Source organism: Anopheles gambiae, chromosome 3 (genome assembly GCF_943734735.2).
Source record: "Anopheles gambiae chromosome 3, idAnoGambNW_F1_1, whole genome shotgun sequence".
Classification (NCBI taxonomy): domain Eukaryota; kingdom Metazoa; phylum Arthropoda; class Insecta; order Diptera; family Culicidae; genus Anopheles; species Anopheles gambiae.
Genome location: NC_064602.1, coordinates 50,926,910 through 50,953,570, shown reverse-complemented (window position 1 = coordinate 50,953,570; position 26,661 = coordinate 50,926,910). Strand labels below are relative to the sequence as shown.

Here is a 26,661-nt window from a genome sequence, read left to right as displayed (position 1 = left end):
TCTACACTCACACAGACAAATTGTGATGATAGCGCATGCGCAACAATTACATTACAAAAAATGAAACAAGGCAGAAACATTGGAATAGAATGTACTGCTTGTTAAATGGATTAATGATATTAGTAAAGCTTTCACAGAAGGTACGTTTTAGTTCTAAATAATTTATGTACATCTTGTAACTGTGACCAAACACGTTAACGGTGAATATCGATAGCATTTATCGTTTATCCACAGTTTTATTTGGGAAATGTTGTGTGTATACATCATCTCGATAATGTGTTACTCAACACGCTGGTGTAATAAAATGAATGATATGGTAATTACTTTCGACGCTTACTAGATATCCTGCATTTTAATGTGTATATACATAATTTTTTTTGAGATGTGTAACTTAACTAAACAGTGTAAGTGTCCCAGTAAAACCAACTTTTCTAGAAGATAATATGAAAATATTTGACCAGGATGTAGGTCCAGGATGTAGGTTCTTTAAGATTTCAACAGAAAGTCTTCTGTTTTGCAGCGATTCAACAGTTTGTTCAGTACTGTTTAGCCACTTTGGTATACACCCCGTCTACTACAGGTGAATTTATAATTTATTTACTTTTTTTCATTATCTTGTACATGGAATAATGAGAGTATGTAAGCTCTCTACAGTAATCGGGTAAAGCAAATCGATTGATAATGCAGATTGTATAATTACATCACTGCTTAGTATGATATGATGTATATGGTCGCACACTATAGCTTAATTCAATACACAGGGTACAGTTAAAGTATTCGATACAGATAAAATATTTTGACAGTCTCACATAAATGGTATGAAAATATAAGTATTCATAATGTTTTCACTGTGTTTATAATAATACCATGCAGTTTGTTCTTTAAAATCATTATTTAAACCCTACGGAATATGATTGGTGGTGTATTTAAGATATGTGATATAATTTAGAATGATATAAAGAATATAATATAATGTAAATGTTATGCTTTTACAGATATAAAACGACGTTAAATTAAATACTCTGCGTTTAGCAAAATTGTGCAATAATCAATATCACCATCACGATGAAATATAAAACATCAAGCCCTTATAAGGGATGTTTTAACACAACAGATAATAGTGTGAGTATATCATCATGCGACAATTATATTACTTATACGCTCTATTCTACAAGTTTGTTTTATTCTTATTTATAGGTTGAATATTTCTGGAAAAATTCATCAGTGTTTTATCTAATAATTTTGATACTTTTTATCAGTAGCGTGAATGGAGCTAATCAGTTGCATATTGGTGGCATCTTTCCTATAGCAGGAAAGGGTGGTTGGCAAGGAGGACAAGCCTGCATGCCAGCCGCCAAGCTTGCTTTACAGGACGTGAATGAAAATCCGGATCTCTTGCCAGGATTTAACTTAACACTACACAGCAACGACAGTGAGGCGAGTGATAGGCAAAACCCCAGTAGTATTACTATTGATAATCGAAAACAAATCTGCTATTTTACAGTGTGAACCAGGCTTGGGAGCAAGCGTCATGTATAATTTACTGTACAACTCCCCTCAAAAACTCATGCTATTGGCAGGGTGTAGCACTGTCTGCACTACTGTGGCAGAGGCAGCCAAAATGTGGAATTTGGTAGTGGTAAATATAATCTATGTCCGTCTATCTGTTATTGTTATTATTATCTATTATTTATATATACTTATTATATTAACCGGGTATAGGGATATACAGGTGTCCCCCGAGATACGACTGTATTTGGGACCGAAAATGTCCCAAAGCAAGGCGTAAGTTGAAATAGTCGTATGTCGAATATCTGTGAATATAAAGTTTATAACCGAAATTGAAGAGTCGGAATCTATGAAATCGTATATTTTATGTAAAACAATATACGATAATGTATCATTTTTTCCTCCAAAAGCCGTTTACACAATATAGATATTCAAGATGGAGGAGTTGTGGAATCTGAGAAAATATGTTTGTATCGGTTATCTGCACAGAAATTCAAAAATACGTATCAATTTCGTCTCAATAACAACTTTTAACTGTCAAAATCAAAATCGTCGTATCTGCGAATCGTCGTAACTCGAGAGGGTCGTAACTCGGGGTACGCCTGTACATCAAAAATTTTCGGGGACTTGCGCAATGTCAGTAAAGTTCACGGCTATGCCATATTGTGCTAAGTTTGAGGGAAAGCAAAATTGTTTTGAAAATTAACACAATCTTTTGAACACTTTTCGAAGGATTTATTTGCTTATCGCACTAAATGGATCCTATTGCCTATGGCTATCGAGTATTGCCAACGTACGTATTTTCCCAGTTTATTTCATAAGTTTCACATCGCCGTGTTTTGCGAGCATTATTCTCACTAACTCTCTCAAATGCACCTCACGCTCCAGGTGGCGCTCTCTCCTGTTTCTATTCGTTCCTAAAATGAATTTTGCCTTCTAATAGGATGAATCTAATTAACGAAACGTGTATTGATTATTTTAAATTTATTTTATGGTTTAAGATTGTGCCTTATAGATAACCCTCTCCTTATCCACCTTTATCGGACATACAGTCAATGACCATTTATGTCCGAGATTATTCTTGTTCTTCTTCTTTGGAGCAATAGCGCCACCAATTTTGATGATTTATGTCTGCCTTAGCCGCTAATAGTCTTGGCCATTTGGTACCAAATCGAAGTGCCCATAGCAGGATGGTCAGTCCTAAGTTTGAGATGGCCGATCCATACGGGGCATGAACCTATGACCATCATGTTGTAAAATTGTACCACTGGACCGATGGAAATTCATGTGTTGAAATGATTGCTTTATTCCATAGCCAGTTGGATACAAATAATTCAATATAATTAGTTTTAATGAAGGAATACAGACTCGAATGTATTGATAAGTAGAAATATATTATTTCCTTAAGGCTGGGGAACATTGCCCGTACTCGCTAGTGTAATTTCGATTTTGACTAGCGCATTCGGCGGCGGCTGGTGGAAGCTTTTCTTGGTCATGGAGGTAATGGTCGTGCTGAATCTCAAAATAAAGTATTATTTTCATTGTTTTACATTCCGAAAATGGATGCAATGCGTAGAAAACATGTGAAAACATATCTACCTTGAACAAAACTTTTCTTGCCCGATTTAAGTAAAAAACATGGAAAAATAACATATTTTCTGAAGCGGCTCAAAATTGTTTGAAAAAATACTTCGGTCTGGCGCCACCAGATGCGCTAGTGAAAATTGAAGTTACACTAGCGAGTACGGACAGTGTCCCCCGGCATTTACACTAAATTGTGAAGAATCTTTGTAATAAACTTTTAGTACAGACAAATCAGCGTTCCATGGGAGCTTGGATGTTTTTAGTTTACATCCATATAATACAACCGCTTTGGTTATGGAAAACGCAACGCCGGCTTAGTTATGAGTGTTCTGAAAGGTTAGGAGAAGAATGATACAATTTTAGTTGGATAGTTTAGATATTTTTTTAACTGAGAAAGAGTCTGTCATCTTACATCAGATACCTAATGTTTCTTATGCATTACATTAGATGCGTGGTAACTTTGAAACTTGCTGGATACTTTTGTTTAAGTTGTGTATTGGACTACCGTCTTATTTCTTTTTTCTTTCCTTTTTGTATTCTACTGTGCACTTATTACCCTTCGGAGCATTTTACTACTATTTTCGGATCGCACGGAAATAACAATTTACTCAGTCGATAGCGTTAGCGTAAGAAAGATATATAAAGAATGTTCGAATCATGTTGTGCGTATGTTTATGGTGTATGTGTGTGGATGTTTATGTGTGTATACTGGTTGATTCAGTACTGAACAATCGAGCAGTACTCCACAAGTCCTTAAAAAATCTTGGGTTTTAGAAGTGACCTAAATGTTCCTGCTATAAATAAAAAAACAGGAAAAACAAGGCCTAATGGATCCTTAACTGAGATGGATACTTTTCAATTTTTTATGTCAAATTAAACATCCGTCCTACTAGAAAAGCGGTCGGCAAACTTTACGACCGAAAGAGCCAAATTCTACAATAATTTTCGTAAAGTTTCACGTGAAGAGTCAAATTGTTAAACCACCAGCAAAAATGTGTGAAAGTTCTATAAAATATATGAACTGTTCAGAGCCGCATGCGGCTCGCGAGCCGCACTTTGCCGATCGCTGTACTAGAACATGCTGGTCTACACAGACTTTCTAGGCTTTATTCAATAGCAAGCAGCAGGATAGTCAGTCTTATGCAAACGGAATCAATGCCAGAATTAGTAAAGGCAAATGATCTGTTCCATTCAACATTCAATTTATTTCCATTGTTTGCCTTGTATATTTCCATGACTGGTATGGGTTCAGTTTAAGTACTTACAGTAAACTCTCTCTTATTTGAGAGGCGATGGGACTGTTGAATAAGAGGGGGTTTCAAATTACAGAGGTTGAAAGTGAATGAAAAGTCCATGCAAACAAGAAACAGACAGAACATTTAGTATGCAGGCTTAACTGTTGCTATAGGAATCTGCGAACACGATTGCCAATTTGAACATACATCGTTCAATAACCATACACATATAAGAGGGATACATATTTCAGAGGTTTTCCAAATTAGAGGGTCAAAAATGTACTGAAAATGAAGGGACTGTAGAAAATGTTCAAATAAGAGAGGTTTTTCAAATTAAGGTGTCAAATAAGAGAGGGTTCACTGTATATGGGTTCCAGGACCGGTATAGAAGTTTCAGTATAGGTATGGTGTCAAGATCAGTTCCAAAACCGAAATGAAACCAGGATCAGCTGCAGGACCGGTCTGATGTCACAATCAGTTCCAAGCCCTGTGTAGATTTAAAACCAACTCTAAGTCCTGGATGCAGATTCAGTTCCAGTACGGATTATGTAAAAGTTCATGGAACTACTTAGTCTTAATGTGTATTTTGGATTTAAGAGGCTACCTGCGAATTGCGTTGTCCTTAAAAAACCTTTGCGCGCATCCTGATTCCACAAATATATGGGGGTATGTACCCATAAAGGTCCCAATTAACTACAGTGAAATCTCTCTAAGGTGAATCTTCAAGGGATCGTCAGTTTAGAGAGATATTCATGTTGAGGAAATGAATGAATGAAGGTATTACAGTTCACGCTCGGTAATTCGCACTTCATTCGCACTTCGGTGGAATATCAAATGTCGTTTTGGTGTGTTTTTTTTTGTCTCGTTCCATGAGTTATTTATAATTTATGATAAATTTTTGTGTTTTACAAAGAAAGCTTATATTAAAACAAAATAGAACGGTATTTATCTTTTTGATCAAATACCACTACTTTTGTTGATTGAATGATTTATTTATTTTCTCTTACTTTGGCTTGCTCGTGGGATTAACAAACATAATTTAACTTAAAAAACTAAGGGCGGGGTAAGGGTAAAGGCGCAACCATAACAAAGGAGAAAAGGATTATGGAGGGGAGGAAGACGTGTAGATACGAAGACACGAATCGAATAGACCGCAGCAGTATTAGCATTTGCTAATACAATGTCAAGTTGGCGTTTACGATTTTTAATCCCCGATAACTGCAGCAGTCCGTTAAAGGACAGGCCTTCGATGAAGGATTTAAGTCCCGTTATGTGGGAGTCCGGTTAGAGAATTTCGGTTGCCAAAAAGCATATGAAGCTTGAAGGATATTCGTCTTAGGGAAACATTCATCTTGAAGAGAAATAAAATGTATGGAATGATACGGGACCGTTAAAATGTTCATCTTATGGAAATATTTTTTTTTTTTATGAGACTACACCTTAATGAGATTTCACTGTATTCTCTATAATAAAAATCTAGTAAATGTTGATCAGCATTACTTTCTTGCAGTTCTATGGATGTCAGAACTTTTGCTCAGCTAACATCCATACCAAGATCTTTGAAAGAGACCAGGTCGATGCATTTAGAATAAATTGACTAAAAGCCATGGGAAAAATTTGACATTTGAAGTGAAGATTGTTTATGTTTAGCGATGGACGTTGCTATGAAGTGAAAGAGCGTTTTGTTCAGCATTTTGCACTCATTTTCTTTTCCTCATTTGAGTAATTAGAATATTATATGGCTGATACAATCCAAGGATCTCATTTATCATTCGTCGCCGGGTTATAAGCAAAGGAAGGTATGTGTATAGTTCCTGTGTGTGCCGATTGGATGTTTCATTTTACTCCCAGTGGTTAATTGAACGTTAATAGGACTTCTCATATCAAGTGGGGACATGTACTGTGCCGTTTTAAGACTAATAAGCTTTTGGTTCCTCCGGAAAGACCGCTGCAAACGGTGGTGATTCGTGATTACAGAATGGCAAACAATGAAAAAGTCTATCAATGTTCAATGTTCAATACAAAATGGATTCAAATTACTTCTTCATATGTCTCCATGAGTGTTTGGCCACAGCACACTATTACCCGTTATTTGCAAACACTTTTTCATGAAACTATTAAAAGCGAACTGAAAATGACATCCTAGCAACGGGCTTTGCATCGACCTGTTCTCTTCCAAAGATCCATACTATGGCAATATCTTTTGACTATAGAAAATGCAACGTCGAATATGTTTTGGAAACGATGAAAAGGGAGGAGGATGTTAACTTTGAAGATGTAGTCTCTCTCTCTAATCTGAGACCTCCACAAATTGGAAAACCACTCTTAGTTGAACATTTTTGTTGAACAACAACTCTTAGTTGAACAACAGTCCCCTCATCTTCAGTACATTTTTGCCCCTTTAATTTGGAAAACCTCTGAAATCCCTCTTATCAGAGTATAGTGTTGCCATGGTTATTGAATGATGTATGCTTTAATCTGTAATCGTGTTGAACTGAATAAAATTTTTAATCACTTTCAACCTCTCTAATTGGAAAACCCTTCTTTTATGACAGTCTCATCGGCAGTTGACTATATATATTATTTTATATTATACATGTATACACGTACAGGCGTCCCCGGAGTTACGACCCCCTCGAGTTACGACGATTCGCAGATACGATGATTTTGATTTTGACAGTTAAAAGTTGTCATTGACAAGAAATTGATGTATTTTTTTTTTGAATATCTGGGCTGATAACCGTTATACACACATTTCCAAAGATTCCACAACTACCCTATCTTGAATATCTATATTGTGTACGGTTTTTAAAATATAATTATTACATTATCAAACATTATTTTAAATAAAATACACGATATCATAGATTCCAACTCTTCAATTTCGGTTATAAACTTAATATTCATAGATATTCGACATACGACTTTTTCGACTTACGCCTTGCTTTGGGACATTTTTTCGGTCCCAAATACAGTCGTATCTCGAGGGACACCTGTATACAGATATATACATACAATTCTGTTCCCTTATTACTTCCACATGATTTAGCTATGCTACGGTGCTTCCAGTCCAGCTCTATCCGATCGAAGTCGATTTCCAACGCTCTTCAGAACACATCCATCTGCTACTGTACATAATCCCACTAGAATTAAGCTGATGCAGAAGTTTGGTTGGTCTAGAGTTGCCATCTTACAACAGGCAGAGGAAGTGTTTATATCGGTAGGATACAGCATTTAAGTCATCGATATGCGATCATCTGATTTCCTTAACCAATTCTACTTAAAGACAGTGGAAGATTTAGAAACAAGATGTAAAGATGCTGGCATCGAAATAGTAACAAGACAATCATTCCTTTCTGATCCTACGGATGCAGTACGGAACTTACGGCGACAGGATGCTCGTATTATAGTGGGATTGTTTTATGTGGTTGCTGCACGTCGTGTACTATGTGAGATGTATAAACAACAGCTATACGGGAGAGCATACGTATGGTTTTTTATTGGTTAGTAATTTGTCTTTTTAATAAGTAGCTTTGTATGTCACCTTCTTTTTATATGACTATCCTAACGATCCTTTAAGGGTGGTACGAGGATAACTGGTACGAGGTGAACCTGAAAAATGAAAACATTTCATGCACTAAAGAACAAATGAAAATAGCTGCCGAAGGCCATTTGACCACTGAAGCACTAATGTGGAACCAGAACAATCAAAAAACAATCTCAGGAATGTCATCGGAAGATTTTCGGTATGTTGACAATCTACCCAAAACATTTATCAATAGTAAGATGCACACACTAACTTTGATATAATTTAGGAAACGTTTGAATGCTGCATTGATTGAAGAGGGATATGACATCAACCATAACCGGTACCCAGAGGGATATCAAGAAGCTCCACTCGCCTACGATGCAGTATGGAGTGTGGCCCTTGCATTCAACAAGACGATGCAACGGCTTACCGAGCAAAACTCGGGAAAAAATCTTAAAGATTTTACATATACCGATAAGGAAATAGCGAACGCTATTTATGCCGCCATGAATTCCACACAATTTCTAGGCGTTTCAGTAAGTAGAACATTACACACAGCATATAACTACCGATTAGATATACTTTTATCCAATATCTTATTTTCTTCAACAGGGTGTGGTTGCCTTCAGCTCTCAAGGCGATCGAATTGCATTAACTCAGATTGAACAAATGATTGATGGCCAATATTACAAGTTGGGTTACTACGATACACAGGCTGATAATCTCACCTGGTTTGACAAGGAAAAGTGGGATGGAGAAAAGGTTAGCTGTTAATATTTGTCGTCTTTAGTATTTTGAATGCGCGAATGAAAAATAATTCGTACCATTCTTGCAACTTGTAGGTTCCACAGGATCGAACGATTGTACGAAGGGTTTTAAGAACAGTTTCATTGCCACTGTTTATCTGTATGAGTACAATATCGAGTTTTGGCATATTAGTGGCGGTAACTCTGATTGTGTTCAACATTTGGCACAGACATCGAAGGTAACTGTTATAGCCTTAACATTCTTTTATTAACACAGAACATTGTTCCGTTTTGATTCGCATTTTATTTATTGAGGAGGAACGGTCCAAAAGGCCGTATTGCTTGATTTACATTTTAAACAACTTCAAATTCGAGAAATTACTCGTGCTTTAACTTAATTAATTGACTTATTGGTTTTAAACTATTATCGTGCTAATAGTAGAGGCTATCTTATATATCTGTCAGCTTACCATCGGCATTGTTTGCAGTTTTTCGTAGTTAATTGCCATTAATTTAAGCCTGATCCATTTTTTACATCGGAATCTATTGTTGAGGTAGTTCCGATCAACGTATTTTATGATACTACAATACCGTCAGAATTCAATAGATGAACGTTTTTTGGTTGGAATGTTTTTACATGATGTTTATAGTTGGCAGGTGCTAGTTCAATTATAAAGCATAAGCCTTGTTTCCACGGAACGATTGCTGCTTGAAAACTTCAGTCAAAATCACCGTTATCCATGGCAACTGATATGATCGTCCATGTCCAGACCTATAAGGAAATAATGTTAAATTTTTGTATGGAAAATTGGCCAACTATAAACACACACAATCTACCAATACGCAAAACTCGTCCCTCCTGACATTCTATAGTTGGCAGGCAATTGAAGATTTTAAATAATGTACTTTATTTTTGATGATAGCTATTTTTGGCATGACCAAACTTCATTTATTGCACAAAATATTTGCTAAACTACACCAATTCAACTTGCAGGGTTATTCAGTCGTCACATCCAGTTTGCAATACTATCATGCTGTTTGGTGTTATTATATGCCTCGTTTCTGTCATTTTGCTTGGTATTGATGGACAATTTATAACCGCTGAAAACTACCCTAAGGTAGAGTCGTACTTTCAGGATGCTTTAAAAAGAGAGCAATTGAAATTATTTCTTTTTTTCTTTTTTTGCAACAGGTATGCCAAGCACGAGCATGGATTCTCTCTACCGGTTTCACCTTAGCGTATGGAGCAATGTTTAGCAAAGTTTGGCGTGTGCATCGCTTTACAACGAAAACTAAAACAGACCCTAAGGTTCGGTGATTGAGTGATTGAGAATGAAACTAAAGAGGAATAATGTGATTTCTTACTCAATCTTGTAGAAAAAAGTAGAGCCGTGGAAACTTTATACTATGGTATCGGGACTTTTGGCAGTGGACTTGGTGATACTACTCACCTGGCAAATGCAGGATCCTCTTCAAAGACGACTGGAAACATTTCCACTGGAAGATCCGATTTCATCTAATGATGACGTTAAAATACGACCGGAGCTGGAACACTGCGAGAGTCATAATAATTCAGTCTGGTTAGGTAAGAACATACAATTCATCTTAATAGAAACATAAACATGGAAATCCTCATATTATGTATTTAATTAAATAAGTGAAGTTTCTATAAGCTCGGGGGGACTTACACCTTAGAGCAGCATTAATCATACACTGCTTCTAACCCAAAAGCCCAAGATAATTTTGATAACATTTTTGTTTCTGTCAATACATCCTTGTATTTCCAATTTATAGCCGAGATGAAATGTCTTTGTCTTTTGCGCTTTAAAAATTAATCAGCCATAGTTTTTGTAACTTTCCACGGAACGATTGTTTCATGGCGAATTGTATCCCTTACATATTTTCACTGTTTTGAAATCATTGAAAACAATTTGATACATGTTCTTTTATGTGCTGGGATCCTAAAATAAATTTAAGTACCAAAATACACAGTTTTTCTTTGCACCCGTCAAAAGATTGCATGCAAGGAATGATAAAAAGTTAAGTTTTATTTCCCTCAATTTAGATGAGAATAATTGGAAAATTTTAGATTAATTTGTGTCAAATTGTTGGATTGCAATGCAGACGCAAACTAACAACAATTTCCTAACCGCGAGGCCACATGAGGTGAAATATACAGCGAAATGAACTATTTGACAGGCGAAATATCTGACGGATAAAGCATCACAGCAACCAGCTGATGTGCAATTTAAACCAATAACGTGCACAAAATCGTAATTAAATCAATTAAATAACTTCAATATCGAGTACTTCGGTAATTTTGAGTCAACAATTCATAATTTCTTCCATTTAGGGAATGTTCTGCTTAAGAAGATATTATTTTTATTTCTGTATATTTCACCTCATGTAGCCGCGCGGTAACGCTTTCGCTCGCCGAAAGGGTGGACCGAAATCAGTCGACCGAAAAAAGAGCGTTACAATGGATTATACTTCAGCTGACAATTTTTTCGTTACGTTTCGTGTTTTTTTCGGTTTGTCGTGCAGCGGACAGGAGTTTTCAAGCAGATATCGTTCCATGGATACAACGATATTAAATACAGTTGTGGTATGTTTGATGACTGTTACGGTCGCCATGTGGTATGTTTTGAGATAGTCATGGTATGTTCGATTTTGGGTCCATCGCAATGTAGTAACTTTGAACTCGCGTTGGCCAGGGTGGCCTTCAAACATCGTGTAAGGAAGGTCATCGTTTGCCTTACCTTGGGTAGGGGGACATAACTAAACTCTTTAAATGAGAAGTCGATAGATGTAGGATGGGCATAGTCCTATCCTGACAGTCCGAACGAATCTGACCTGTCATGATCGGAGTTGGTTTTATTTATGCTCAAAAGAAGTTAAGGGTTTCTCATATTTGGTTCCGGGTTGTATGTCGAAAAGTTATTGTTTTCACTCAGCTAGTTACGTTTGTCTTTTGTTGACAAGAACGATGGTTGTTATCACTAAGTTCCTGTTTTGGGTTTAATGCTTATACTGTTCCTGCTTTGGGTTATAATGCATAAACTGTTCCTGCTTATGTTATACGTTTCGGTTGGTTCTGTTAAGTGTGTCACAATTGTTTTTATATGAACGGTGTGGCCTGAGCTCTTCTGGTTGCGTGGCTATGGTATGATCTGATTTACTGAATGTGTAATGAATGTGTTACAATAGTGTGGTTTGGCTTCCAAAGTTTGTGTTACAATATGTCTATAGCTGATAGTGTGTATTATAATATTTTATGTATAGCAGATATGCTACACAGTCAAATCTCTCTAAGGTGAATCTTCAAGGGACCGTCAGTTTAGAGGGATATTCACGTTTTGAAACAAAACTGATGAAGGTGTTGCTGTGTTGCTATGTATCCAATAAACTACTGAAAAACATGGTCTCCTTTGATCAATATTTTTATAAACAATCATCAATACAATCATCCAAAAATTCATCTTAACGAATTTTGGCTGCCAAATCGCAAATGCATGAAAGGCATTATGGCATTAAATGTCTCTTCTGGGAATATGGGAAATATTCGTCTTGCAGAGACATATAATGTATGGAATATGAAAGGACCGTCAAAATGTTCATCTTAAAGAAACAATTCATCTTGAAGAGACTACATGTTGGAGAGATTTCACAGTATTTTATTTGAGATTTAACCAACGCTTCAAGAGTTTTCCACGTTGGTGAAAAGAGCTAAGTATTGAAATAGAAGTTAAAGGCCGCTGCCAAACACACCAAAACAATCACCGTAACGAAAAAAGTACAACCGAAAAATAACGCTTGTTATTGTAAGCAAAATACAACCGAGTTTTTCTTTGCTCAATTTTGATGAGAATAATTGCAAAACTTTAGTGATATTTGTGTCAAATTGTTAGTTTGCACAACAGAAACAAACTGACAGCAATTTCATTTGGATTTGAATGCGCCGACGGGTGGATCGAAATCAGTCGATCGAAAAAAGAAGGTGGTTTTTCGGTGTGTTTGGCAGTTGCCTAAGGTTCGTGCCAATTACTGCACTCAAAATATTAACTTAGAAAAAATACATTCTGTAATTAGAACCACATACGGGGTAATTAAGCGAGACTTAAGCAATCAAGCAATTCAAACATGACCATTTTCGACTGCTATATGAGAAGTAAGACCGAAAGAAGATTGAGGCTTTAAGATTAGATAATACACTGTTTTGTGGCTCTGTTTTCAACAGCCGTCATTATTTGTAGCAACTGGGTTGTTAAAAGAACCTCGATTGTTGAATAATGCCGTTCACATTAGAAACTAACCCGGAAACAGTATAAATAAATGTTTACAGATTTTAGTTTCATTGCTCCGTCAACTTCATGATTCGGGTATTTAATGAAGCATGTCATATTTTCGATTTTGGGGTCACATTACAATCCTTTAAAAATAGCCTTCAAAATGAGTTACTAACGATTTTTTAGATCGATCTATTTAATTTAAACTTAGATTAGACTTAAGAACATTCACAGGGATCACCGTTATCAATTGAACGAGAAATAAAAAAAAAAAACAGTTACACAAGAGAAACCTCTTATCTGGCTAATTGTACATTTGCAATTTATAATATTAATTTTTGATTGAGAATATTAAAGAAAGGATTTTTTTTTCAGGGGTTATATATGGATTCAAAGGATTAATACTGGTGTTTGGACTATTCTTGGCATATGAAACACGTTCCATTAAAGTGAAGCAGATAAACGATTCTCGCTACGTAGGAATGAGCATTTACAACGTTGTAGTGCTATGTCTAATAACTGCCCCTGTTGCCATGGTGATAGCTTCGCAACAAGATGCTTCCTTTGCGTTTGTTGCATTAGCTGTCATATTTTGCTGTTTTCTCAGCATGTTACTCATATTCGTTCCGAAGGTATACAGTGTATAAAAAGCAATACGCGCCAACATGTTATTCACATGAATTTTATTTGTTCATTCAATGCAGGTGATAGAAGTATTGCGACATCCAAAGGATAAGGTCGAATCCAAATTCAGCAATGATACTGGAATTTCAAAGGAAGACGAGGAACGATACCAAAAATTAATTTCCGAAAATGATGATTTACAGAAATTGATAGCTCAAGTAAGTAGTGTTAAGAAATAGAGTACAGTCAAAATTCAATAGTTGAACTTTTATTAGTTAGCATGCTTTCCGTTTAATTGATATTTGAGTGACAGTTTATTTAGAAAGCTTGCGTTTGCATCACGATCCATAAATTACTACGGGTCGGTCCGTTTAGTGCAAAGTGGGTATAATACACAGGTGCACTTATCCCGAACGATTCCCGAAAAGATGGAGGGAATTCCATCTTTTGTTGATGTATGCGTGTGAATTCCAATGGCTGTTGTGGTTGTTATCTCGTCTTCTTCTTCTTCTTGGCCTGCTCATGTGCGAGTAGACATGGCCAGGTCGCCAATCCGTTTCCAGGAAACTTGGTCATGGGCTGCAGTCCTCCAACCATGGCTGCATTCGATCTCCGACAGGTTCGACTCCACCTGATCCAGCCAACGAGCTCGCTGTGCTCCTCTACGCCTCGTGCTGAACGGCTCGCTGACGAGCACCCTCCTGGTGGGGCATGAGTCCAGCATCTTCATCACGTATCGCAGCCATCGTATCCTTCCGGCTTTCATGACCGTCAGGATATCAGCACCGCCAAAAAGCTCAGCTAGCTCGTGGTTCATCCTCCTTCTCCACACGCCCTGCTCGCACACACCGCCAAAGATAGTCCTTAGCACCCGTCGTTCGAAAATGGCAAGTGCATTGGCGTCCTCCGTTAGCATAGTCCAAGACTCGTACCCGTAGAGGACTACCGGACGAATCAGTGTGCGATATATGGCGCATTTCGTGTGTTGCTGGAGTCTTCTGGATCGCCGGAGTTTGTGGAGCCCGTAGTAGGCACGACTTCCCTGAACAATGCGCCTTCGGATTTCGCTGCTTACGTTGTTGTCCGAAGTTACGATCGTACCAAGGTAGCAGAACTCCTCTACCACCTGGAGATCGTCGCCGTCAACTGATACTCTTCTTCCGAGTCGAGCTCTATCACGTACAGAGCCCCCGGCAAGCAAGTACTTTGTCTTCGTCGCATTGATCCTCAATACAATCCTCTCAGCCTCGCGTTCCAGTCGGGTGTACGCTTCGCACACCGCCGCAGTTGTACATCCGATGATGTCGATGTCATCCGCGAAACCAAGGAATTGAAGAGATCGGGTGAAAATCGTGCCCCGGATGTCGAAGCATGACACCTTCCAGAGCGATGTTGAACAGCAAACAGGAGAGTCCGTCCCCTTGCCTCAGAGCCCGGTGAGATTCGAACGAATCCGAAAGTATGTTCGTCACTCTCACCTTGCACTGCACTCCGTCCATAGTGGCCCTAAACAGCAGTAGCAGCTTCCCAGAGAATCCGTACTGCTGCATGGTGTTCCATAGCTCATTCCGATCTATGGTATCGTAGGCTGCCTTGAAGTCGATGAACAGGTGGTGCGTAGGGATCTGGTGCTCTCGGCATTTCTGGAGGATCTGCCGTAGAGTAAAGATTTGGTCGGTGGTCGATTTGCCTCCAACAAATCCAGCTTGGTAGCTGCCGACGAAATCAGCAGCAAGGGGCGAAAGTCTGCAGAAGTGTATTCGGGACAGGATCTTGTAGGCAGTATTCAGAACTGTGATGGCTTGTAAGTTGGCACAGTCCAGCCTGTCGCCCTTTTTGTACACTGGGTGTATGACACCCAATTTCCACTCGTCCGGTAGTTCTTCCTGATCCCCCATCCTTGAACAGTTCGGCCAATAGACCATCGCTGCCAGCTGACTTGTTACATTTCAGATATTTGATGGCACCAATGACTTCGTCCAAAGATGGCGGGGACACTTCGTCATCGCCATACTGGCTGTCGTAGGGCTGCTCTCCTCTGCTTCCTGCTTTTGCTCCGGTATCTGCTCCATTCAGGTGTCCGTGGAAGTGGCACTTCCATCTGTCGATCACCTCTCGCTCGTCCGACAGGATATCTCCCTCTTCGTTGCGCAAATGGCGGTCAAGGGAGAAATCCCACTTCGTGCCGCATTTAGCATCCTGTAGAACTTGCGAGTTTCCCCCGATTGGGATAGCTGCTGCATGAGTTGCTCATCCGACTCCTCGAAGCTGCGCTTCTTGTCCTGGAACAGCCGGGTCTGCTGCCTCCTCAGTCGTCTGTATTCTTCCACATTCTGCGCTGGAGCATGCGGGTACGCGCGGCGTTCTTCTCGTAGAGTGCTCGTCTGCACTCATCATCAAACCATTCCTTATTCTGGTTACGGGACACGCGGCCAATTGTTCGCTCGGCCGTGCTGATGATGGCTTGCTCCACCACACGCCAGTGGTCGATGAGAGACAACGCCTCGGTAGTGGTGTTCTCCGGCAGCGCTTCCCCAAGCACGATTGCGAAGACCCTCGCCATATCAGCTTGTCTCAGCCGGTCTGTGTTGAGCCTTGGAGTAGGCTGGTAGCGCAGTTTATTAGCCACGCATAGTTTTTGGCGTAACTTAACCATAACCAGGAAATGGTCTGAGTCGACGTTTGCTCCTCTGTAGGTTCTTACGTCGATTACATTCGAGAAGTGCCTTCCATCGATGAGAACGTGGTCGATCTGGGATAATGTCGGCTGCGGTGATCTCCAGGTGTAGCTGAAGCGAGGTGCGTGCTGGAAGAAGGTGCTGCGGATGGTCATGTGTTTGGTGGAGGCGAAGTTGACGAGCCGAAGCCCGTTATCATTCGTCAGCTTGTGGGCGCTGAAACTTCCTATCGTCGGTTTAAATGCCTTCTACTGTCCGACCTGAGCATTAAAATCCCCTATGACAATTTTGACATCGTGTTGTGGGCAGCATTCGTACTCCCACTCCAGCAGCGTATAGAAGTTGTCTTTATCGTCATCGGTGCCCTTAAGATGCGGAATATGCACAGTTATAATGCTCAGGTTGAAGAACCTGCCACGAATCCTCAACCTGCACATCCGCTCATTGATCGGCCACCACCCGATCACTCGTTTCCGCATCTCACCTATGACCAGGAACGCCGTACCGAGTTCATGTTTTTCACCACCGCTCTGGTAGATCATGCAATCACTGCGATACGGGCGTTCCGTCACTCCTTTCCAGCGCACTTCCTGAAGTGCTACTATTCCGAAGCCACGGGCCCTCACCTCGTCCGCAAGAAAGCGGGTACTTCCAGCTGCTGTGAGGGACCTGCAGTTCCATGTCCCGAGTTTCCAATCGTTAGCCTTGTTCGGTTGCGTGGGTCGGTATCGTTTAGTCCGGTTCGAAATCTCTTGGTTACTTTTCTTTGCATTTGGGGTTTTCTAGGGGTGGCTTGCAAGGCCTCTCCCCCAACCTCCTGTATCGTCGAAGGGCTTACGCATCCTTGATTTATGTCCCTTAGGATGCCAGGACAGAAGGGCCAGCCAGCCGCCCCTAACATGGAGACCAGACGCTGACCATCCCCTCCCCCCGCTCAAATTAGCCATATAACCCATACTCCCAAGGGGTTGGGTTTCCCCGTGTACTCAAGCTCAGATTATTGGAGAGATATGTTACCGTTCTGTACGCCATGGACGTATTGAGTCGGAGTAGGGTATGGAGATCCTATATTAACCTTCGAGAGGTGTCGGACCATACCCGTATCAGTGCGGTATTGCTACATACACTGCCAACAGAACCACCTCTTAGTATGGATAAAAAAATACGTATCATAATCGAATTCACTCTTGCCATTCGTTCGTCCAATATGGCGTTCCCGCCAAACCTATTAACCCACCTGGTCCCTTTACCCACTTTGGTCCAGTGTACTTTGATAAATCTTCATTTGACAGGTAAGGCATCTCAAGTTACTTATTAAGGCAGTGGTAATCGCTCTTGCGGGCGTGCGGGCGTTTTCTGAAAATGTATGGAATTTGACACCCGCAGCGGGTGACAGTTTGAAATCGTATGCGTCAGAATCAAACAATTTTGATTTTCCCGCACACACGCCCGCACGCCCGTAATAGCGATTACCACTATCTAACTTATACAAAGTCTTTAGCACGCATAACTACCTAACTGCCCATCTCCATAGAAACCTCCATCCATCATGGCTAAATTAGAGTTAAACACCTACATGTAACAGCCTATTTAAACAAAGTGGGTATAGGGACTAGGTGGGCTTATAGGTTTGGCGGGAAGGCCATATTGGACGAACGAATGACGAATGGAGTGGATTCGATTGTGACCGTATGAATAAACGATGCGCAATCTCAGATTGCGCATATATTTATCTGTCAAACGGATCGGTTTGATATATTTAACTGTCAAAAAATATTTATATATCTCGACCATATAATCTTGAAAATTTATGCGCAATCATGGCGCAATCTGAAATTGTATGGAAATGACGTTTATAGCTCAGGGTTGGCTACGCGATATGATATTTTTATTGACAAAACGAATATATGCACAATGTGAGATTGCGCATCGTGTATTAATACGGTGATACGTATCTTTTCACCCACACTACGACACATCAAACAAAACAGCCATTGGAATTTACACGCATACATCAACAAATGATCGAATCCCCTCCTGTCATTTCGTTTTCATTTTTCTGCAGCACGTCTGTCAAATTGTTCGGGATAAGCCCACCTGTATCCAATTTTTGCTGCTTCGTGTTTGAGTCAGTTGCACGTCTCACACACCTGCGCCGTTGTCCTGCCGATGATGACGATGTCATCTGCGAAGACAAGAAATTGGAGATTTGGCGAGGGATTTGCGCTCAGGACTACTGCAGGATCTACCTTAGAGTAAAGATTTGGTCGGTGGTGGGTTTGCTTTCAACAAACCCAGCTTGGTAACTGGCGACAAAATTTGTAGCAAGGGGTGCAAGGCTGCAGAACATGATCTGGGATAGGATCTTGTAGGCCGCATTAAGGACTGTGATGGTTCGAAAGTTCGAGCAGTCCAGTCTGTCATCCTTTTTGTAGACTGGATGGATGACACCCAGCTTCCACTCCTCCGATAGTTCTACTTGGCTAGCTGCTCCAGCAGCTGTTCATCTGACTCTCCAAAACGGCAATGTTTGGCCTGGAAGAGCAGAGTTTACTGTATCCTCAGTCGTCTGTTGTTTTCCACGTTCTGAAGGGTTTCATGCCATAGCATGCGGGCGCTCGCTGCATTCTTCTCGGATAGTACTTGTCTGCACTCTTCGTCGAACCATTCCTTTTTCTCTCTGCGTGGTAAGCGGCCGATTTTGTGTTGGGCTGCACTGCTGATGGCTTGTTCCACTATACGCCAGTGGTCTGCGAAGGGAATCGCGGCGATGTTGTTGTCGGCTAGAAGCGCTTCCCCGAGCGCATCTCAGTACACTTCAACCAGTTCAGTTTGAGCCTTGGGGTGGCTCCGTTGGTTGTTAGCCACGGAGAGTTTCTGGCGTAGCTTTACCATAACCAGGACATGGTCAAGTCGACGTTTGCGCCTCTATACCGTTCAACGTCGATAATATCCGAGAAGTGCCTTCCATCAATCTGAACGTAATCGATATAGGACTTCGAATCACCCTGTGTCTCCAGGTGTAGCTAAGACGGCGTGCATGCTGGAAGAAGGTGCTGCGGATACTCATGTGCTTGAGGGAGGTAAATTTTATGAGCCTGAGGCCGTTGTCGTTTGTCAGCTGGTGGAATAGAAGGGTCATAGAAGCTTCCAATCGTTGGTTTATATACCTCCTCCTGTCCGACCTGAGCATTAGGGTCTCAGATGACGACCTTAATGTCATGTTTTGGGCAACGGTTGTACTCCCTCTGCAGCTGCGTATAGAGGGCCTCCTTCTCGTCATCGGTGCTCTCAAGGACTGTGCACATTTATAATGCTCAGGTTGAAGAATCTGCCACGACCTGCACCTGCACCATGCACCTCAACCTAGACATCTGTTCATTGACCGGCCACCACCCGATCACTCTCTGTTGCATCGTACCCAGCACCATGAACGCAATATCGAGCTCGCAAGTTTCTCCACCGCTTTGGTAGTTAGTGCGGTTGCTACGATAAATAAATCGTCAGACGAGCCCAAAAAATCGTGGGAAACCCTTTATGATGCGTGAAAAGTATTTTTGAAAATGCAACGCATGTTCCTGGCGATGTTTAATTCCAAGGGATGCATTAAGAGAAACTGGTTCAGAATTCATGTATACCGATCCTGGGACTAATCCCAAACCTATGTCGATCCTGAAATACCGAACTCATTCTGGTGCTGGAACTGATTCCAATCCCATTAAGGTGTTTAATTTAGTCATGCACCAGTACCTGGAATTGATCCTAGTTCCTTACCGGTCATGGAATTGATCTCGATCCAATACCGCAGTGTTCACCAACATTGGGGGCCTTCACGATTCTAGTTAGTTTTTTGTATGGAGTTTGACAGTTGGAGGCTGAAATCATGTAAACACTCCATACAAAACCACACAAAAAACTAGCCTGCAATTTTCAGTCTAGATTATTCTAGCCACAAAGCTAGAATTAGTTTCGAGTACCTGCTCGAAAACACGGTTTTGTTTACATTTATCCCAAGATGCATTAAAGAGATCAGGTGGTGGAATCTGGAATCAAAGTGTATGTAGTCCAGGTGGTCTCATAGCATTTTTTCGAAAAGGCGAAAGTGTTCGGCTAAATGTAGTGAACTATGATTAAAAAGATAATATCTTCCTATTTTTTAAATTACAAACTTTCTTTGAAGAACATAAAAATGTATGCAATGTAACAATTAACTCATGAACCGCGACAAAAATAAGGAAACACGTCAAAAAATCTTTCGATAATCTGCATTCAGTCATGTGCGAATTACCGAGCGTATACGTACAATCAATCGCGGCGGACGTATATTGAGGGCATAAATTTCGTGGACTTGGTTCAAAGCTTTTTGATAATAACTATGTATAAATCTTATTCTAGACATGCCATTTGAAAATATTAGCATGATTTTGGGTAACTAAATTGCAAGGATATATAGTGTAATAAGTTTTTTATTTATTTTAAACTAGTTTAAGTTAAAAATTACTTTAGTTTAAAATTAGCTTAAGGTCTGTAGTTAAGTCCGTAGAACTGAATTTAATAAATAAAAAAATCCATTATTTTGCGGACCACTTCTGTTAACGACACTGAAGCATACCAGAACTTACACTGAAACTATAACGGTCCTGGAACTGATCCTAACCCCATGCAGATCGTGTAACATATACCTATGGTTACTGGAACTAATTCCAAACCCATACTGGTCCTCTTTTGTAATTTAGAACCTTAATAGTATCTAAATATGTCTCAGTTATAAAACTATCCAGTCCAGTTCAATTGTTTTCCTATAGTTTTTTTTTGTTTTTACATCGTGGGCGTAACGGTATTATCGTCAACTAGGCCAAGTTAACAACATGCCCATCCTGGATTCAAGCCTCATATCTACGGTCGCCCTAAGCAAGGATTGACTATCCGACTACGCGGTACTTAATAAGTATCGCAAGCCTGTATAGGCCGGCATAACCCGTTAACAGTAAAAGAAGGTTATTTTTTCAGCTACTTTTTTATAGAAATGTTGTGGCGACTTTTTCATACATCCGGATTTGCAGTGGCGCCACCTTTCTTCTGACTTTGAGGCTTCCTGGACAATTCCTCAGACCACTTATTGAAACACTGTCCTAACACGTCGTTGATGGCATTCTATAGCTATGTTTTTTTTCTAAAAATTAGGCAAAAATATGGAAAAATCTCGAAAGTCCACGCAAAGGCATTCAACTATCGAATTATCTATTATCATTCTTTCCTTTCTTCTCGAAAAACACTAAATCAAGTCGGCGTTGCATTTTCCACTACCAAAGCGGTTACCATTGTATCGATGTAAACTAATCAAAAAGCATCCAAGCTACTGCTGGAAAGAAACGCTGATTAGCATTTACTAGAATTTGATTATAGAGAAGAGATTTCATTTTATCGTGCTCTATTTTTTTCAATCGAGATTTTCAGTACTTTTGCATGCAATTTTAAGACATGCGTCCAACCTGGATTATAAGTTCTTTTTGCCGTTAACCTTCTAGAGCAGATGCAGTCAGTTTAAAAAGTATTCGTCTAGCTCAGGTATGTCAAACTGGCGGCCCGCGTCGATTCTGAATGCGGCCCGCGAGAATATTTTGAGAATTGGTTAAAAGCACTACAAACCATAAATCTGTTATTACTATTTGTCAAAGTGTATTAAATTTTCCAGAGAAGAACAATCCTTTTGTTGGTATATTTTTCGAAATTGACATAAATGTACCCATAACATCTCATAAACTTATTCTACACAATCGTACATATCAATCGAGACCCTTAAGAATCATGCAATCGAATGCAAGCTCAGTCGTATTATGTTTTGATTAAATTCTGACTATTAGCAAAATTTTGTGCACACTCGATTGCACATTCTGTATGGAAAAATAGATTTGCGTCAACTGTCTACAAACGAAAAAGGAATGAAAATAACTTGATACACACACTAGGAAACTTCGCAAGAACTAGTGATTGATTTCAGAATCGCATCCACGGCTCAAAACCATTTCCGATCTTAGCTATTCCGACGTCGAATCTGGCCAAATCAAACCAACAGTTTCGTTCGGTGCCGTCCGAAGCCTATAGAGCCGTTAGGAGCCATTCGGAACCGTTGGAGTCATCGTTTGTCCCACCAAATTTGACAATCTCCATGCCCCCGACTGCCGAGTAAAGGATTCATTCGGTTCCGAATTTTTTCCAACCTTAGAATGTTACATCATTGATGTTCGATTGGAGCCACTGTTTTTGGTCATAATCATGCCACCATAAATGTTAATAAAAGTGATTGTAGCCAAGTTGCAATTATTTGTACCCCCCATTCTGCAAGACGAATTAATGTACTTTCCAACCTCCCCAAAAATTAAAACAAAAATTATATGATTACGCTTAAGCCTAAAGGATTTAGATCAAGGATAAAAACAATCGAAATGCCGAAGTCTTGCAATACAAAGCTAATTAATAGATAAGCTCACACAGTCCTCAATTCCTCAATTCGTGAATCATCTCCCTTCAAGTGTCAAAAACAGATTTGCCGATCTGTATGGGATCACACTCCACGAATCTTCGTCAGATAAAATTATCGTTATTTAAAAAAAGTTATTCGTAAAATACGAATTGTTATAAGAAATGAATATGCCACCAGAACACTTGGAACTTGGAAATTAGCGAAAAATAATGTTCAAACACGAGTTATTACAATTTTTTCCTTGATCTGTCAAAAAATTACAAGTGTAAACAGTTTAAAATTAGGCTACTTATACTTATCTCGGGTGAAATAATCTAATCTACAAGAACTGCAAAAAATAGGAATGACAGCGAACAGAACGGCTTTTCCTACGACACACAAAAAACGATAGAAAGCCCTCGTGTACGATAAAAGCAACAATTGTGAAAAATAAAGCTCTTTACGCAAGCAAATATTTTTGTTATTCATCCAGCGATGGATAGTTCGGATTGCTTGAAAAAGATTCACCACAGGCTGCTAGACTTCCCCTACTTCAGTGAAAAAGTGTGTTTGACAGATATTTTCTAGCACAACTGCCGTAAGAGAACGCGAGTAATGAAAAATATCCTATTTTAATAATACCATTGAAAGTACAATAAACATTTTTTCTAATATAAAAAAGAGCACATATAAAAATAACATCGTGAATTTGTACATAACAAACGATTCCAGATAAGAGGCGAGTAGTACAAAAAATCAATTAGATTAACAATAAAAATCTAAGTAGTATTTTACATAAATATTGGGGTATTTTTTCCATTCTCAACTTTGCGACCCGCGAATCACTGAAAATTTGTACTTGCGGTCCTCTGATGAAATAAGTTTGTCAGAGCTGGTCTAGCTCATTTTTTTTAAAGAAATAGGCGAATTATGGCCGAAATAGGCATGGGACGGTAAAAGTAATCATTAGATTTGATAAAAGGACTATGAATACACACGTATTGCTAAAAAATAAGCATTAAAATAGTGCAATAGCAACCAAAATCCATAAAAAAACTAAAAAAAGTCGTTTGATGGGCGCGCAAAAGTATTCGTCCATCTAGCTTTTTAAATATTTACGCTGGACAAACACTACGAAGACGTGAATTAGATTTATCATTATCAATCTGCTGGTGACTTCCTTCTAAATCAATGCATTTCTGTTGTTTCAATGGCACTTCAAGCGGTCAGAGAGACACTTAAGGGGGGAAAGTTAAATGAATCGAGCATGATGATGAAAATCGTACCTTAATCCTATGCATAACCTATCCTACCCGTTTTCGAAGGCTACAAGGCATGTGGGAGGCCTCATTCGTTCATTTTATCAACGTTTGTCCATTTTTTCACACTAATTGTGTGACAAACTGCCTTGTAAGCAGCCATCCTTGACGGTTAATCTAACGAAAGAAGCGGTTTAATGTCCAACAAATCAAATATTACTCAGGAATTAGTGAATTTTATGTTGGCCAATAAGATCAGGAAAATATATGGGTCACATTTGGTTGATGGGTCATGCTGCATTTCATCGTAGCTGGTCATGTTATTTCTTGAATGACTGAGTTGTTACAAAAATGTTTTGTTTGAATAATACCATACGCAGAATGTGGCCAAATCTGGTGAGGACCATCAAATAAATCAAAAATTAATTTCAAAATAGGCTCTACTAACATATGACTACAAGTTTAACTCGTCAAGGTCATATCGCCACCGTCTACTGTAGCGAAAACAGTCTACTAAGATGCAGCAGCAAATCTCGTGTAACGGTAGCACCATGGTGTCATGATACTAGGGCTCAGTGAGGAAAGGTGAGCTAGAAAAATGATTCAAATTGATAAGAAAAAAGATTTGGAAACATATACTTGCAGATTTTAAGTACTTTGAGCCCCAGTTCTGAGAAAATTTACATAAAAAGTACCACATGTTTCAAGGTCAGTCGAGCGGGAGAACATACAGAGCATTGTCATTTGTCCAAAACACCAAACCTGCTGAAACTATACTGATGAAAACGATTTGGAAGACTCTCAATATGATATCAATTGCTAATTTTTCAATGGAACTAGGCCACGTGATCCGGAAATATAATATTTCTACCAAAGATTCATTGGAACAAGTCTCATAGGATGCGGGGGTCAAAATACGCCCTTTTTGAGGTTCAAATGAGTTATGGCGGTGGTCAAGTTGTCAATAATAGTCATAAATACAATGAGAAACAAGATCAAAACATTTTTTGATTCCATAGCCTTTGTTGTCTAACGCATATTACGCCAAAAGTCTAATAGACGAATACTTTTTGCGCGCCAATCAGACTACTTTTTTTTAGTTTTTTAATTAATTTAGTTGTTATTGCACTATTTAAATGGTTATTTTTTAGCAGTACGTGTGTATTGATAGTTTTTTTTATCAAACCTCATCATTACTTTTACCGCCCCATGCCAATTGCGGCCACAACTTGCCTTTTTCTGCAAAATATTCAGCTAGACTTTATGGACTGACTGTATGTCAAACATACAGCCCGCGGGCCACAAGCGGTCTGCTAACTCTTTGCATCCGGCCCGCGAAGAACTTTGGCAGTTATTTGAATGAAACTAAAGTAGATTGTAGATTACGAGACAGGAATAATGGGTGTACTAATTGTTATCCACTGAGGAAGAAGATTTTAACATTCAGTCTTAATAATTCGATGAACGATGTGAGCAGTAAATTACTCATAGTGGCTGTTTTTGGGAAGGTATCCTCGAAGATGGCATGTAGCATGTGTTTTAGTTCTTGTTTGCTGGTGGCTCCTCAAAGTCAGACTCATATTTTCACCCATTTTCTGACTTTGAGACTTTTTGGAAAATTCGGAAATGATGCATACCACTCGGACTGTCCAGGCAGTCTCAAAGTTAGCATATATCTGGGACATTGTATAAGAATGATAAAATTTCCAGGTTATGGCGACCGCCGCTAAAGTAAAGTATGAGTAAATGTGAACTGCTTTACGTATTATATTTGTATTTCCATATTTCTTATTTATACACAATTAAAGATGGTGGGGTATTTTCCATGAATAGTTTTATAGGAGGCTACGAAAAAATGTAGATACGATTCTAGGTCAAAGAATAAGAATAAGAATAAGGATTCTAGGTCAAGTAATAAATACTTAAAATATATAAGTGATATATTTTAGTATAAAAAAGTAGAATTTTATTCACCTCTAAATCCCCCCCTCCCCTTTATTTCGGGAATTACCTGTATACCGTCTGAATTCAATAGTTGAACGCTTTTTAGTTGGCGTGCATTTTAGTTGACCGCTCGATAGTTGGCTGAAAGTTCATTTAAAATGCATTCGCTTGTATGGGAAAAAATAGAATATTTTTGTATGGAAAAACGTGCCAACTAAAAAATCACATATTCAAAAGTTGGCAGACAATCGAAGTTCAACCAGTGAATTCAGACTGTATCGTTGATTCGTACTTTTCTAGCATGGTTTCAATTCATATAAACAATGATAAAATATTTGTTTGCTTGATAAATTTTCAGAAAGAAGACAAAATACGACTGCTCAAGCAGCGACTAACAGAACGGGAAAATAAAAATACTGCACAACCTTTTAATGAATCCGCAAATGGCACCACTGCTGGAGGAATGCAATTCAATCGATCATCTTCAACCGCGCTAGCTCAAAAGTAACTGTAAATGTTTCAACGAAGGTGCAGAAGGAATCCTTGAAAAATATGTTATGATGTACTCTTATTATGAAATGAAACGATGGTGGTTTATCTGAATTGCAGAATACAATTGAAATTGAAAGTAAAAGCATGCATAGTAGTGAATAAATTGTAATTCTAGTGAAATTTAATTCATACGACAATTCCTCAATAAAATAGGAGAAAGCAACGCTCAAAACACTGAAATAAATTTTCTGCTATGTAGGATACATGAAGCGTAATAAAGTAATATTTTAAAAAGTGTATATTTTAACAAAA

At 39.1% G+C, this 26,661-nt stretch overlaps 1 protein-coding gene across 6 annotated transcripts; it reads left to right on the top strand.

The window, feature by feature from the left end:
* Positions 1-26,661, top strand: LOC1279704 (gamma-aminobutyric acid type B receptor subunit 1). Of its 6 annotated transcripts, none has more exons than XM_061655499.1 (17): positions 62-140; positions 215-316; positions 996-1,122; positions 1,198-1,437; positions 1,505-1,639; positions 7,378-7,548; positions 7,615-7,831; positions 7,909-8,074; positions 8,144-8,393; positions 8,470-8,619; positions 8,700-8,842; positions 9,598-9,721; positions 9,796-9,912; positions 9,981-10,188; positions 13,265-13,521; positions 13,594-13,731; positions 26,216-26,661. In XM_061655499.1, the coding sequence occupies exons 3-17, from the start codon at positions 1,066-1,068 to the stop codon at positions 26,363-26,365; spliced, it is 2,523 nt and encodes an 840-aa protein (XP_061511483.1). In that variant the 5' UTR covers positions 62-140; positions 215-316; positions 996-1,065; the 3' UTR covers positions 26,366-26,661. The 6 variants fall into 6 exon arrangements, with proteins under 6 accessions (XP_061511484.1, XP_061511488.1, XP_061511483.1 ...); XM_061655502.1 differs by having other exon boundaries at positions 124-140; positions 235-316; XM_061655500.1 differs by lacking the exon at positions 215-316 and having other exon boundaries at positions 1-140.